The 16,034-nt window shown below is 45.2% G+C and overlaps 2 protein-coding genes across 2 annotated transcripts in view; both read left to right on the top strand.

The window, feature by feature from the left end:
* LOC121000627 (gastrula zinc finger protein XlCGF26.1-like) overlaps window positions 1–16,034 on the top strand; it is a 63,742-nt gene that overhangs the window by 2,540 nt on the left and 45,168 nt on the right. The window lies entirely within an intron of this gene.
* LOC121000629 (gastrula zinc finger protein XlCGF8.2DB-like) lies at window positions 1,802–9,472 on the top strand. The gene is made up of 2 exons (XM_040431193.1): window positions 1,802–1,810; window positions 7,907–9,472. Exon 2 carries the CDS (start codon window positions 7,930–7,932, stop codon window positions 8,965–8,967), a length of 1,038 nt encoding a protein of 345 aa, XP_040287127.1. The 5' UTR covers window positions 1,802–1,810; window positions 7,907–7,929; the 3' UTR covers window positions 8,968–9,472.

Here is a 16,034-nt window from a genome sequence, read left to right as displayed (position 1 = left end):
GAGCGCACATGTAACAGGCCGGCCAGTGTCATAGGGACAAATCTGCTGACAGAGGGCCTTTAAAGGGACTTATTCCTTCTGTGTGAGAGTTACAGCAAATATACAATTTCCAATTACAGAGTTTGCCATCGCTTCAACCCTCGAACACTTACATCTGAGAATTTGGGATGGACATGGCCAGCAGTCACCTGTGCCAGGAGGTCCTGAAAGTAACCCTGGAGATCATCTACCTCCTGACTGGAGAGGTGAGGAATTCTGAGAGTGATGGCCTCACTGTCACCTTATCTCATACACCCGTATTGTATAGCTTCTATATCGCTCTGCTCTCCATACACAGGACTACACCATAGTGAAGAAGGCAGAAGAAGCCATCACCATCCCTCCGCCGACCTCAGTGATACAAAAGGAGAATTATGATAAGAAGATTCTACAACTCGCCAAACAAATCACTCAGCTGATCTCTGGAGAGGTAGAACGAGCAGGAAGAGATTGTCCTACAACTTCTGAGACGTTTCCACCTGTTGGGGCAGATATACCCCAAGTGATCTCCGCGTGACCTTTACCATTATTGATTTATGACTTTATCTTTGTGTTTCTCCAGGTTCCTCTACGATGTGAGGATGTAACGGTTTATTTCTCCATGGAGGAGTGGGACTATGTAGAAGAACACAAGAGTGTGTACAAGGATATCATGATAGATGGGGACCAGCTCTCACCATTGGGTAATGTTGCATGCTGGTTATGCACCTTGCAGTCAATGGGGATTTCCTTTCTTAAAGAGGTTTTCTGGCCTACAGATATTGATGACCTATCCTCAGAATAGGTCATTAATATCAGATCGGTGGGGGGTCCAACACTCGGCACTCCCACTGATCAGCTCTTTTCAAGCAGGCCTGGTGTCGGAAACTATACGGAGCTGGAAGCAGACAGCTCCATACAATGTGTAGTGCCCGTGCCGGGATACTGCAGCTGAATTGCAGTATGCCAGCGCTGGAAACACAGTCTACATAGCTTCTGTACACTATATAGTTCCCAGCACAGCGGCTGCTTGCTCGAAACAGCTGATTGGTGGGGGTGCAGAATTTTGGACCCACAAAAATCTGACAATCATGACCTCTCCTGAGGATAGCTCAGCAATATTTGGAGCCCAGAAAACCCATTTAAATCTGCTCTCATGATTGGAGATGCATCAGAGTGGTCCATGCAAAAACTGTCTCTGTAGACCCTACATTTTCCCCACGACTCCACAACGGCACTTCCTGGAGGGTACCCGCCTCTTCAGGGACAGGAAAACAACGGAGATAAACTTATAAAAGCCCCCTCTCCTTTATCTTCGCCAGTTGTTTTCCTGTCCCTCAAAAGGCAGGTGGAGATCGACGGTGCGCAGAGCCTTTGGTAAGTTATCCCGGGTTTTTCCGGAGGGCTCCTGCAGGGGGAAGGATCCCGGAGCTTTGTTATGCTGCTCCTCCTTCCCCTATGGCGTTAGTCTGGCGTGTGCTGGCAGCCCCGGGCTCCCCACTATAGAAGAGGGCCATGTGTTGGGTATTCGGTGGCTGGGGGCATTCCCGGGCTGGGAGCGCTCCGACCCTACTTCCGGCTGCGGCCCGTTGGAACGCAGCGCTAGAGTAACGTCATCACGCTAACCGGAAGTCCTCAGGCGGCAAATTTTAAGTGGAATGTCAGCGTCCTACCGGTGAGCAGCCTGCTAGAAGAAGGATACAGTGGCATTCTCATCTGCACCACAATGTCTGCCCCTGGAGAAATTGAGTCGGCAAAAAAGACCACTGATGCCCCCAGGCCCTCCAGCCCGGTAAGCCTCTTCCCTGAGGACATTTAGATTGTCAAATTCAACTTATATGTGCATCTCTCCATCCTCATGTTTTTTTTAGGGGAGGGAGAGTCTAAGATCATCTGGAGAACCGTCACAGAAGAAAAAATGTCAAATGTGCAAAAAAAACTTTATCCGTTGCCACTAAAAAAATCTCTTTGCCCAAAATCTATAAATAGAGTGGTATCCGAGGAATCTCCGTCTATTGTGCATTGTCTGAGATCCTTAATTAAGGAACAGATTGGGGCAGCTATTGACGCAGTCTCTCCTAAGCCATCCACATCCAGAATGGTTCCTTCTGTGACTGAAGAACAGGGATCCGATCTGGATGAACAAGAGGCTTCCTCAGATACGGATTCTAGTGTATATGAGGGCTCCTCAGGTCGCCCTTTGTGTTCCATTGAAGAGACTGAGAGTTTACTTAAGAACATCAGGGCGACAATAAATATGGAAGAATCAAATGAACCTTTGACCGTCCAGGATCAGATGTTCCTAGGACTAGGGGAGAAAAAGAAACGGTTCTTCCCATTTCACTCCAGCATTAAAAATTTAATCTTGAACAAATCAAAAGATCCAAAAAAGAGACAGGCAGCATCTAGAATGTTCAAAAGGAAGTATCCCTTTGCTGAGGAGGATTCCAGCTCTTGGGATAAAGCCCCAAGAGTAGATGCTCCAGTTGCTAAAATTTCTAAAAAGTCTGCATTACCCTTTGAAGACTTGGGAATCCTTAAGGAACCGATGGATAAAAAGTGCGAATCCCTGCTTAAGAAGTCTTGGGAATCTTCTATGGCTACATTACGTCCAGGATTCTCAGCTACTTATACTGCAAGAACTCTATCATTATGGCTGACTCAATTAGAAGAGCACATTCATTCGGACATTCTAGCTTCCATCCCGATCCTGAAACAAGCTTCCAACTTCCTGGCGGATGCTTCAGCAGATGTCGTGAAATTATCTGCAAAGACCGCAGCTTTATCAAACGCCTCCCGTAGGGCAATTTGGTTAAGATCATGGAATGGAGATGCGGCATCAAAAAATAGACTTTGTGACATCCCTTGTGAAGGGGATCGTTTATTTGGAAAGACCCTGGACGATATCCTAGAAAAGGCCTCCAATAGGAAAAAGGGCTTCCCTACCGAATCAAGATTCTTCCATCAGAGACGTCTTCTCTTGCAGATACAGACTGTAGTCCAGATATTGTCATATTTTGGATGGATCATTAATCCATTAATTAAGTCAGACCTGATTCCGGATTATCGGAAGATATTCCTAGGTGTATTTCTAGATTCTCATCTAATGACCTCCTTTCTTCAGGAAAGAAAACAGGAAAAACTGATCCAAAGAGTAGGAAGGTTTCAAAGTTTACCCAAGACCTCTATAAGAGAGATCATGATGATTCTGGGTATCATGACTTCCACAATATCATCAGTGAAATGGGCCCAGGCTCACACAAGAACGCTACAGTCCTTCCTGTTACGGTCCTGGGACCGAAAACAAATATCTTTAAACAAGAAATTGGAGATTCCTTTCCATGTAAGGTGCTCTCTCTCCTGGTGGCTCAAAAAAGAGAACCTTTCCAGAGGCGTGGTATGGCGTCAGTCGGAACAACTAGTGGTCACGACAGATGCAAGCGGCCAGGGCTGGGGAGCTCACCTGAACGGCAAGACAGGTCAGGGTCTATGGCAGAAAAGCCCTATCCAGCCATCTTCCAACATGCGAGAGCTGCAGGCAGTCTGGCAAGCGCTAAAATTTTTCGCTCCATCCCTGGTCCAGAGTCATGTGAAGATACTTTCCGACAACTCGACCACAGTTGCTTACCTGAACAAACAGGGGGGAACAAGAAGTCGGCAGCGGCAGAAAAGATATTTGTTTGGGCCGAAGCAAACCTAAGATCTCTGACCACGGTCCATATAAAGGGGAAAGATTATCATCTAGCGGACTTCCTGAACAGAGAAAAACTGAGACAAGGGGAATGGAGCTTGAACCAGACAGTATGCGACCAGATTTCGGCAAGATGGGGGATGCCAGAAATCGACTTGTTTGCTTCACGAAAAAACAAGAAAGTCAGCAGGTTTTATTCCCTCTCTTACAAAGACAGCCCTCTGCAAGTGGATGCTTTAGCGCACAGGTGGCCGAAGGGTCTCCTGTACGCCTTCCCACTCTTCTCTCTAATTCCAAAAGTCCTGACAAAAACGATAGAAGAGAAGTCCCAGATAATACTAATAGCTCCGTATTGGCCCAGAAGGGCGTGGTTTCCGGTTCTCAAGTCCCTGGTAGGGGAGAATTATTGGATACTTCCCCTTCTTCCGAATCCCTACTCCAGGGTCCGTTCACCCATCCCAGCATCCATCAACTCAATCTGACAGCCTGGAAACTGAGCGTAACATCTTGAGAAAGAAGGGACTCTGGAAAGCCTTCCTGGCCTTTTGTAAGTCTTCCTGGGACCCGTTCAGGCCCCGAGACTGGGGACTAGTACTAGATTTTCTCCAATCAGGACTTGACCAAGGTCTTAGAATAAACACCTCAAAGGTACAAGTGTCAGCATTAAGTGCTTTTATGGGTGAGAAACTGGCTGAAACAGATCTGATTAAAAGGTTTCTCAAGGGCGCTAGTAGATTACACCCAAATTTCAGATCCTACGTCCCACCATGGGATTTAAATCTAGTCCTTTATGTCCTCTCGGATTCTCCCTTTGAACCCATTCGAGATTTATCTATAAGGTTTTTGACCTTTAAAACAGGTTTCTTTTTTACTAGCTATTACAACAGCTAGAAGGGTTGGGGAGCTTCAGGCCTTCTCTATTCAGCCTCCCTACCTTACAATACTGGAAGATAGAATTGTTTTAAAACATTCTCCCGAATTTATTCCTAAAGTGGTATCAAAATTTCATTGCCGTCAACAAATATATCTCCCTTCACTCTGTCCTCAGGCTACCTCTGTAGGGGAAAAGAAATTCAGTAACCTTGACGTTAGAAGATGTCTTCTTCAGTATCTGGAAATTACAAAGGACTTCAGAAGGACAAATCAGTTATTGGTCCAGTACCTGGGCACTAACCGGGGTAGAGCAGCTAGCAAGGCTTCCATAACACATTGGATTAAGTCCTGTATATCTCTATGTTACAATGAGAAAGAGATGACTCCCCCGCCTGGACTGAAAGCCCATTCTACGCCGCGAGCTATGGCTGCCTGTTGGGCAGAGGGGGCCTCTACCTCTCTTGAAGTTATTTGCAGAGCAGCGACTTGGTCGAGCCCTTCTACTTTTTATAAACATTATAAACTTGATGTGCTATCCAATAGAGATCTATCTTTTGGCAGAAAAGTTTTATCTGCCGTGGTCCCCCCTGAGTGGATTCTTTGTTATTCCTCCAGGAAGTGCTGTTGTGGAGGCGTGGGGAAAAGAGGAAATTTACTCTTACCGGTAATCGGATTTTCCCTTAGCCTCCACAACGGCACGGGGAATTCCCACCCATTTTTTTTATTTTCTTTGATTGATATTTTGTGGGCTGTTGACCCTTTTCATGTGTATTGTTATATTACTTAACCTTATTAAATGATGCATCTACCTTGGAGTTCTAGATTATTAACTGGCGAAGGTAAAGGGGTAGGGGGCTTTTATACGTTGGTCTCCGTTGTTTTCCTGTCCCTGAAGAGGCGGGTGCCTTCCAGGAAGTGCCATTGTGGAGGCTAAGGGCACTTTCACACTAGCGTTATTCCTTTCCGGCGCTGAGTTCCGTCCTAGGGGCTCAATACTGGAAAAGAACTGATCAGTTATATCCTATTGCATTGTGAATGGAGAGCAATCCCTTCAGGATGCATCAGTTCAGTCTTTTTGCCATTTCAGGACGGAGAAAATACCGCAGCATGCTGCGGTTTTATCTCCGTACAGAAAGACTGATCACTTGCTGGAATGCCGGATCCGGCATTAATTTACATTGAAGTGTATTAGTGCCGGATCCGGCATTAAGTGTTCTGGCAAAACGGATCCAGCTTTCCAGTCTGCGCATGCGCAGACCGAAAAAAATGCCAAAAAAATGTATACTGGATCCGTTTTTCCGGATGACACCAGAGAGACGGACCCTCCATTTCGATGCATTTGTCAGACGGATCCGCATCCGGATCCGTTTGACAAATGCCATCAGTTTGCATACGTTTTGACGGAACTGCCTGCCGGTATCCTCTGCCGCAAGTGTGAAAGTACCCTAAGGGAAAATCCAATTACCGGTAAGAGTAATTTTCGTCTTTCTTTGGTAGATATTGGTGCTGTATAAAAATGTCCCATAATCTGCCCATCCTTTTATTCCTTGTTGGACCATGCCGTACAGCATTTCCATATTATTAATTATATTCACTAACATTTATTAAAGGGGTTGTCTCACTTAAGCAAGTGGCATTTATCATGTAGACAAAGTCAAAGGGGTTATCTGAGAGTATAACCTGCCCCCCCCCACTGAATATACTTACCCGGCTTCCTGCACCGCTCCTAGCGGGTGACGCTAGGGAGGCCCATCCCCGTCTGCCATTGGCTGCTTCTCCCCGACAACAGTTTTCATCCGCGCATAGGGAGAAGCAGCAGTGTCGGTGCGGGGACCAGGAGCAGCGAGGGGAGCTAGGTAAGTATATTCAGTGTGGGTGGCCCGGCATATGGGGGGGCAGTTTATACTCTCGGATAACCCCTTTAATACAAGCCACTTACTAATGTTCCCAAAAAAAGAGAAAAAACATGGATCGCACATCCACAAGCTCTGCATTAATCTGTTGCTTCTCAGCACAATTACTAGTATATATCCACTAAGTACACTCACCAAGTCAACATTGCCTTCTGAGTGGGACCTACCCTAATTTGGCACAGCACCACGTGGCAACCACTGCCGCCAAACACAGCACCCACAGTCGGCGAGACGAAACAGCACCCCCGCTGTCAAACTGAGCCTCCTTGGCACTGGGCACCCACCAACCCACAGGCACAACATCAAAGCCACAGCAGCAACCACGCAGTACTGCACCATGCGAACAGATGTCTAGAACTCACTCCATGTGGTCTCAGAACTAAGGGCTCATGCACATGACCGTATCTGTTTTGCGGTCTGCAAATCGCGGATCCGCAAATCACGGATCCCAGCAGTAAGTATGCCACCGTTTTTTCCAAAATCCTGTAGAAATGTCCTGTCCTTGCAAAGTGGACAAGAATAGGACTTGTTATATCGGGGCGTGGAACGGACATAAGGATGCAGACAGCACACGGAGTGCCGTCCGCATCTTTTGCAGCCCCATTGAAATGAATGGGTCCGCATCGTCGTGTGCATTAGCCCTTAAACTGAGACCAAGTAGCCTTCAACCAATGTGCAGTCTCCTGTGCCGAATGTAATACTAATCTAGTGTGATTGTTCACTGCTCGTTTCCGTGGTTACGACCACCCTGCAATCCATCCGCAGTGGCTGTGCAGGCACATCATAGGAAAAAGCATTGGCCTCTCTGGCGGCCGAGACTGTGGGAGACACATAGGCAGGCGCATGTGCAGCAGCTCTTATCATGGCTACCTCGTATCTGCGCTGCAGCGGTGGCAGTATCTTCTGGAAACAAGCAGTGTCTAATATGATAGAAAAATTAAAGGGAGCTGGGAGAGCTGTGGCTGGAGGACCCCGGATTTCCCGGGGTCCGTCCACCACCAAGCGCTGCTCCCATAGAAGTGAATGGGAGCACACCGTGCATGCACGGCCCCTGCTCCTATTCATTTCTATGGGGCAGACTGAAATAGCCGAGACAGCGCTATATAGAAATAAATGGAGGACGGCCGCGCATGCGCAGTGCGCCCTCCGTTTATTTCCCTGCTCCGTTCTCATTGTAGGTGCGGGTGGGAACTAGCGATATGCCCCCATTGTCTGAGATGGGACAACCCCTTTAATCACACCAGCAAAGGAGCCATTATGGACAATCACAATACATTAGTGACTTGTACTTTCTCTACATGATAAATGCCATTTGCTAATTGAGACAACCCCTTTAAGACTTTTTCATGAACTTAAACTAAATGTAGATTTTTCGATATTGCAAAGACTGAAAAGTCACCTTTTTTCTTAGATCATCACTACAGTGGGAAAACCATGGAAGAGCCTGCGATCGGGTCATCCGACTATACATGGGAAAGTAAAGAAATGATACAAGAATTTCAGCTAGAGAGCCTCAATACCGCACTTCCCACCGCTGCCATATTTACGGCAGATTTGTCCTTAGATTCTAGTAAACACTCGGGACCTTCATTTGATACCTCAGATAGCATTCTTAAAAGTGATGACTTATTTACACCCCCCGAGCCTGACGAATGTGTCATCGAGAACCCGACCTGCATATCCTCTTTTCCATCAGATTTGCCTATGGATTCCCTTCCACACTGGAGATTGCCACCAGATGGCGCAGACGATATTCCTAGGAATACTAAATCGCTGGTACATCCAGAATCCGAGGATTGTGTCCTTCAGAATCCAAACTTTATTTCAGAGAGCTCACCTTATACCAACAAGAAGCCCTTCCCGTGTCCTGAGTGTGATCGATGCTTCAAGACAAAGAAAAGCCTTGCCGTACATCTAAAAACCCACACAGGGGAGAGGCCGCTGACCTGCTCCGAATGTGGGAAAAGCTTCATCCACAGGCGGAGTCTCCTGGATCACCGAAGAATCCACACCGGGGAGAAGCCGTTCCCTTGTTCTGAGTGCGGAAAGCGCTTCAGACATAAAGCCTGTGTTTTAAGACACCAGAGAATCCACACGGGGGAGAAGCCATACGGGTGTTCGGAGTGCGGGAAATTTTTTGCGGATAAAACGTCTCTTAATCGTCATCAACGAGTACATATTAGAGAGAAGCCATTTCCATGTCCTGATTGCCACGCGTTTTTTGCGCGGAAGGAATATCTCGCCGACCATAGGAAGATTCACACCAGTGAAAGACCATTTTCATGTTCTTACTGTGAGAAGAGTTTCACCCAAAAATCTACTCTTACCCAGCACCAGCACATTTGCTCTACAAGGAAATCGTCCCGTAAAAATGTAAAAAACAAAAAAAATAGGGTGGTAATAAATCATTCAAAACATTTTATAAATGAAAATGAACCCCTTAAGGACGCAGCCAGTTTTGGCGGGCTTTAGGACAAGGCGATTTTTATATTTTTATTTTTTTCATCTCCATATTTTAAAAGCCTTAATTTATTTTTCCATTGACATACTGTAGCTGTACTACAGCTTTTCTTGTGGGATTAATTTTATTTTGATTGGCAACATTTTGAGGGACATGTAATGTATAATCTTCATTAATTGTCTTTTGGGAGGGGTCAGCGATTCCGTCATTGTGTTTTGCTAACTTTAGCTTTAGAGAAGGAAAATAAGAAAAAAATATCAACCCACAATTTTATCAGGCCTCAGATCAGACATGAAAATAAATAAAACGACTTACCTCTTCTGCTCTAGATGGCGCGCTCTTCCTGCACACACCGCTCCCTGGCCTTCTGCCAGCCACTCGCTGCCAACTACGTGCACTACATTCTGATGCTATACACAGTCAGCACAACACAACGCCTGGAGAAAACTAGGGAGTGGTGGCTACGACCAGCACTAGCAGCGCTACACTCACCACCTCGCTCTTACCCCCCTGCACCTCCTGGAAGTGCTCATTAATATTTTCTTTATAAGATGCACTGCCATTTTTCTCCCATTTTTTTGGAGAGAAAAGTGCATCTTATATATCGTCTTTTGCACAATATAAACGCTTTAGAGGAGGAATTTATCACCCCCTGCACTCCAGAATTTTGCTTTTAAAGTATCACAAAACGGTGCTTTTTGGACTTTTTGGTTTATTTGAGCAAAAAAATGTTTCAACTTTTTATATTCATGCCCCATGTTGGCATGGTTATCTATGTTAGTGAGTTTCACTCTAGAGTTATCATCTGAGACTGAGGCCTCATGCACACGACTGTATTTTTCATCCTGGTCCAATACACAAAAAATGACAGCACATGGACGTCATCTGTGTGCTGTCCGCATCTGTCTATCAGCTCCTCAAATTAGAGAATATGTCCCATTCTTGTCTGTTTTTCAGACAAGGCCCAAAAGTCAGTTTTTCTCGAGTCTGTGTTAGTGAACCTTATGCCAGATTTATAAATTTTGCATATTTATGGATTTGTAAAGTGTCAGGACTATGTTCTCATCACTGGCATCTATGCCCCTTCTGATGCAACCCATTATCTTATTGGCCTTGGCAGCAGCTGCCTGACACGGTTTCTGCAGCTTAGTTTGCTGTTCACTAAAAAGTCATTTTCCATGTCAGTGTTACCCAGTGTTTTACCATTTAGTATGTACGGGTGACTTGCATTATTCCTTCCCATGTGCATAACCTTACATTTGTCAGTGTTAAACCTCGTCTGTCACTTCTCTTCCCAAGCCTCCAACATAACCAGTTCCATCTGTAGCAGTATACTGTCCTCTGTAGTGTATGTGTGTATATGTCTATATATATATATATATATATATATACACACACAGTATACTGTTTTTTGTAGTGTGTATATACACTGCCTGTCCAAAAAAAAAGTCGCCACCTGGATTTAACTAAGCAAATAGTTATGAGCCTCCTATTGGATAATTACTGCATGGGCGATTATCTTTCAGCTGGCAATAAGTTATTTAACCCCGACTGGTGCAATGAGTTGCTTCTCATTTCTTAAACAACCATCTCGAAAGACACCATCTCGTGGTCGTGGAAAAGATGTTAGTCTGTTTGAGAAGGGTCAAATCATTGGCATGCATCGAGCAGAGAAAACATCTAAGGAGATTGCAGCAACTACTAAAATTGGGTTAAGAACTGTCCAACACATTATTAAACACTGGAAGGATAGTGGGGACCCATCGTATTCGAGGAAGAAATGTGTCGGGAAAAAAATCCTGAATGATCGCGATCGGCGATCACTTAAACGTTTGGTGAAATCAAATCAAAGAAAAACAACCGTAGAACTCAGGGCTATGTTTAATAGTGAAAGTAAGAGCATTTCCACACGCACAATGCGAAGGGAACTCAAGGGATTGGGACTGAACAGCTGTGGAGCCGTAAGAAAACCACTAATCAGTGAGGCAAGCCAGAAAAAAGGCTTCAATTTGCTCGGGAGCATAAAGATTGGACTCTGGAGCAATGGAAGAAGGTCATGTGGTCTGAAGAGTCCAGATTTACCCTGTTCCAGAGTGATGGGCGCATCAGGGTAAGAAGAGAGGCAGACGAAGTGATGCCCCCATCATGCCTAGGGCCTACTGTACAAGCCTGTGGGGGCAGGGCTATGATCTGGGGTTGCTGCAGTTGGTCAGGTCTAGGTTCGGCAACAGTATGTGCTCCAAGAATGAGGTCAGCGACTACCTGAACATACTGAATGACCAGGTTATTCCATCAATGGATTTGTTCTTCCCTGATGGCATGGGCATATTCCAAGATGACAATGCCAGGATTCATCGGGCTCAAATTGTGAAAGAGTGGTTCAGGGAGCATGAGACATCATTGTCACACATGGATTGGCCACCACAGAGTCCAGACCTTAACCCCATTGAGAATCTTTGGGATGTGCTGTAGAAGGCTTTGCGCAGCAGTCAGACTCTACCATCATCAATGCAAGATCTTGGTGAAAAATGAATGCAACACTGGATGGAAATAAATCTTGTGACATTGCAGAATCTTATCGAAACAATGCCACAGCGAATGCGTGCCGGAATCAAAGCTAAAGGCGGTCCAACGAAATATCAGAGTGTGTGACCTTTTTTTTTTTTTTGGTGGCAACTTTTTTTTTTGGACAGGCAGTGTGTATATATATATAAAGAAGGGCGTATATATGTGTGTATGTATGTTCCGCGATCACTCAAAAACGCAACCATCGATATCAACGAAACTTGGTATACACATCCCTTGCTACCTGGAAAGAAATCTTGTGGGGGTCTCAGCTCTCTAGGACGTACCGTTCCTGAGATATTCCCCAAAAATGACCTGCATTATCCAATACAAGCCTGCAAGTCTTTCTCTTCATATCCCAACTGCCATACACACGGTCACATGTCCCTTATCAGCCAATAGAAGCTCGCAGGCCCTTAGTCTCCACATACACACAGTTTTAATCCAGGTTTCCATAACAACCCAGCCATTTTTCTTCACTTCTGTAGGTCAGCTTTAGGCTAGGGCTACCCGACGACATGTGTCACGCGATAATAAGTCGCACGACAGAGGGCACAACTACACTGCTACATGTGTCGCGCGACATTGATGTTGGACCAATGTCGCGCGACAATTTTTATAATGATAGTCTATGGTGTTGCACTGCGACATAGGACAGACTGCGACGCTACAGTAGCAGAAAAATCCATCTTGGGTGGATTTTTTGCAACTGAGGTGTCGCAGTCGCAGCATGTCACATGTCGCAGTGCAACACCATAGACTATCATTATAAAAATTGTAGAGACAAAATGTCGCGCAGCACATTTCATTGTGTACCCCTAGCATTAAAGGGGCAGGGCACTGTGGAGGTCACTGTTAAAGAGGCCTTTTACTGTGGATGTTACTGTTAAGGGGGCAGGCCGCTGTGGAGGTCACTGTTAAAGGGGTGGACACTGTGTGGAGGTCACTGTTAAGGGGGCAGGGGCCACTATTAAAGGGGCAACTGCGAGTGGAGGTCACTGTTAAGGCAGCGGGGTACTGTGGAGGTCACTGTTAAGGGGACAGGCTCCTGAGGAGGTCACTGTCAAGGGAGTGGGGTGCTGTGAAACTCACTGTTAAATGGGCGGCTGCTGTGAAGGTCAAAGTTAAGGGGATGGGCTGCTGTGGAGGTCCCATTTTAAAGTGTGGGGGGCAGTGTTAAGGGGTGGGGAACTGTGGAGTTCACTGTTAAAGGGGCGGGGTGCTGTAGAGGTCACTGTTATAAGGGATACTGTCAATATCTTTTAACGACACACACAAACATTAGGTGAAATATACCCGTGCGAAGACGGGTCCTTCTGCTAGTATATATATATATATATATTTATTTATTTATACAGTATACTGTCTTCTGTAGTATATATACAGTATACTGTACTGTGTGTGTGTGTGTGTATATATATATTGGGGAAAATAATTATTTTGCAAGTTTTCCCACCTACAGAGAATGGAGAGGTCTGTAATTTTTATAGTAGGTACACTTCAACTGTGAGAGACAGAATCTAAAAAAAAATCCAGAAAATCACATTGTATGATTTTTAAGTAATTCATTTGCATTTTTATTGCATGAAATAAGTATTTGATCACCTACCAATCAGCAAGAATTCTGGCTCTCACAGACCTGTTCGTTTTTTCTTTAAGAAGCCACTCTGCACCTGTATTAATTGCACCTGTTTAAACTCGTTACCCATATAAAAGACACCTGTCCACACACTTAATCAATCACACTCCAACCTCTCCACCATGGCCAAGACCAAAGAGCTGTCTAAGAACACCAGGGACAAAACTGTAGACCTGCACAAGGCTTGGTGAGTAGGCAACAACTGTTCTTGCAATTATTAGAAAATGGAAGAAACACTAGATGACTGTGAATCTTCTTCGGTCTGTGGCTCCATGCAAGATCTCGCCTCGTGGGGTAAGGATGATTCTGAGGAATCAGCCCAGAACTACACGGGAGGACTTGTTCAATGACCTGAAGAAAGCTGGGACCACAATCTTAAAGATTACCATTAGTAACACACTACGCCATCATGGATTAAAATCCTGCAGGGCACACAAGGTGCCCCTGCTCACGCCAGCACATGTCCAGGCGTGTTTGAAGTTCGCCAATGACCAACTGGATGACCCAGAGGAGACATGGTAGAAGGTCATGTGGTCAGATGAGACCAAAATATAACTTTTTGGTATCAACTCCATTCGCCGTGTTTGAAGGAAGAAGAAGGATAAGTACAACCCCAAGAACACCTTCCCAACCGTGAAGCATGGGGGTGGAAACATCATACTTTGGTGGTGCTTTTCTGCAGAGGACAGGATGGCTGCACCGTATTGAAGAGAGGATGGATGGGGCCATGTATCGTGAGATTGTAGCCAATAACCTCCTTCCCTCAGTAAGAGCATTGAAGTAAACTCCGTAAGAAGCATTTCAAGGTCCTGGAGTGGCCTAGCCAGTCTCCAGACCTGAACCCAATCTAAAATCTTTGGAGGGAGCTGAAACTCAATGTAGCCCAGCGACAGCCCCGAAACCTTAAAGATCTGGAGAAGATCTGTATGGAGGAGTAAGCCACAATCCCTGCTGCAGTGTGTGCAAACCTGGTCAAGAACTACAGGAAACGTCTGACCCCTGTTACTGCAAACAAAGGTTTCTGTATGAAATATTAAGTTCTGTTTTTCTATTGTATCGAATACTTATTTTATGCAATAAAATGCAAATTAATCATTTAAAAATCATAAAATGTGATTTTCTGGATTTTTTTTTAGATTCTGTCTCTCACAGTTGAAGTGGACCTCTCCATTCTTTGTAGGTGGGAAAACATGCAAAATCGCTAGTGTATCAAATACTTATTTTCCCCACTGTATATTAGGGTGGCCAGACGTCCGGTTTTAGGCCAGACAGTTTGGTTTTCAGGCTCCCTGTCCTCCGTCGGGCTCAGAGCGTGGACGGACACAGGGATGTCCACCCTTGCAGTAGCTGCAGCAACTGACTGAGGCTTCTCTCACCCCCAGTCAGTCACTAAAGCCGTAGACATGGCTGACTGAGGGGGAGAGAAGCTTCTCCCGGCTCATCTCCCTTCTTCCCTCTCCTCCCCCTGTTTTTTTCGCGGGAGGTGATGGGGGCGTGCCTTCATCGAGGTGTGCGTGGCCGGTGAGGTCCGAATTTCTTGGGTGAAGCCAGTAGTTACCCTACTGTATATACAGCATACTGCCCACTGTAGTATATATAGTATACTGTAGTCTGTATATGTACAGTACAGACCAAAAGTTTGGACACACCTTCTCATTCAAAGAGTTTTCTTTATTTTCATGACTATGAAAATTGTAGATTCACACTGAAGGCATCAAAACTATGAATTAACACATGTGGAATTATATACATAACAAACAAGTGTGAAACAACTGAAAATATGTCATATTCTAGGTTCTTCAAAGTAGCCACCTTTTGCTTTGATTACTGCTTTGCACACTCTTGGCATTCTCTTGATGAGCTTCAAGAGGTAGTCCCCTGAAATGGTTTTCACTTCACAGGTGTGCCCTGTCAGGTTGGGGGGATTTCTTGCCTTATAAATGGGGTTGGGACCATTGGTTGCGTTGAGGAGAAGTCAGGTGGATACACAGCTGATAGTCCTACTGAATAGACTGTTAGCATTTGTATTATGGCAAGAAAAAAGCAGCTAAGTAAAAAAAAACGAGTGGCCATCATTACTTTAAGAAATGAAGGTCAGTCAGTCAGCCGAAAAATTAGGAAAACTTTGAAAGTAAGGGCTATTTGACCATGAAGGAGAGTGATGGGGTGCTGCGCCAGATGACCTGGCCTCCACAGTCACCGGACCTGAACCCAATCGAGATGGTTTGGGGTGAGCTGGACCGCAGAGTGAAGGCAAAAGGGCCAACAAGTGCTAAGCATCTCTGGGAATTCCTTCAAGACTGTTGGAAGACCATTTCAGGTGACTACCTCTTGAAGCTCATCAATGCCAAGAGTGTGCAAAGCAGTAATCAAAGCAAAAGGTGGCTACTTTGAAGAACCTAGAATATGACATATTTTCAGTTGTTTCACATTTGTTTGTTATGTATATAATTCCACATGTGTTAATTCATAGTTTTGATGCCTTCATAGTCATGAAAATAAAGAAAACTCTTTGAATGAGAAGGTGTGTCCAAACTTTTGGTCTGTACTGTATATATATATATATATATATATATATATATATTGTAAGAAGGTACAAGGAATATATGATAGGTATGTGTCACCGAGGTTCCTGGCCTCGGTGGAGTAAGAGACAGTTTTCATGTGTCAGCAGCAGTTGCTGTGTGACACCTTGCTATCTAGTATGTAAATAGCTGATCCAGGACGGCTCTTACTGGGAGTAGTCAAAGTGCTGGGTGGGTTACTACTCCCCACGGTCCAGGCTGGGTTTTGAGAGGCCTATAAAAAAAACAGCCAGCAGTGTCAGGTGGGTGGATTACTCCTCTCTGACACTGGAGCTATGTATAACCCTGC

Source organism: Bufo bufo, chromosome 5 (assembly GCF_905171765.1).
Source record: "Bufo bufo chromosome 5, aBufBuf1.1, whole genome shotgun sequence".
Classification (NCBI taxonomy): Eukaryota; Metazoa; Chordata; class Amphibia; order Anura; family Bufonidae; genus Bufo; species Bufo bufo.
Note: the sequence above shows the minus strand (reverse complement) of the source record. Positions and strands in the feature narration are given on the sequence as shown.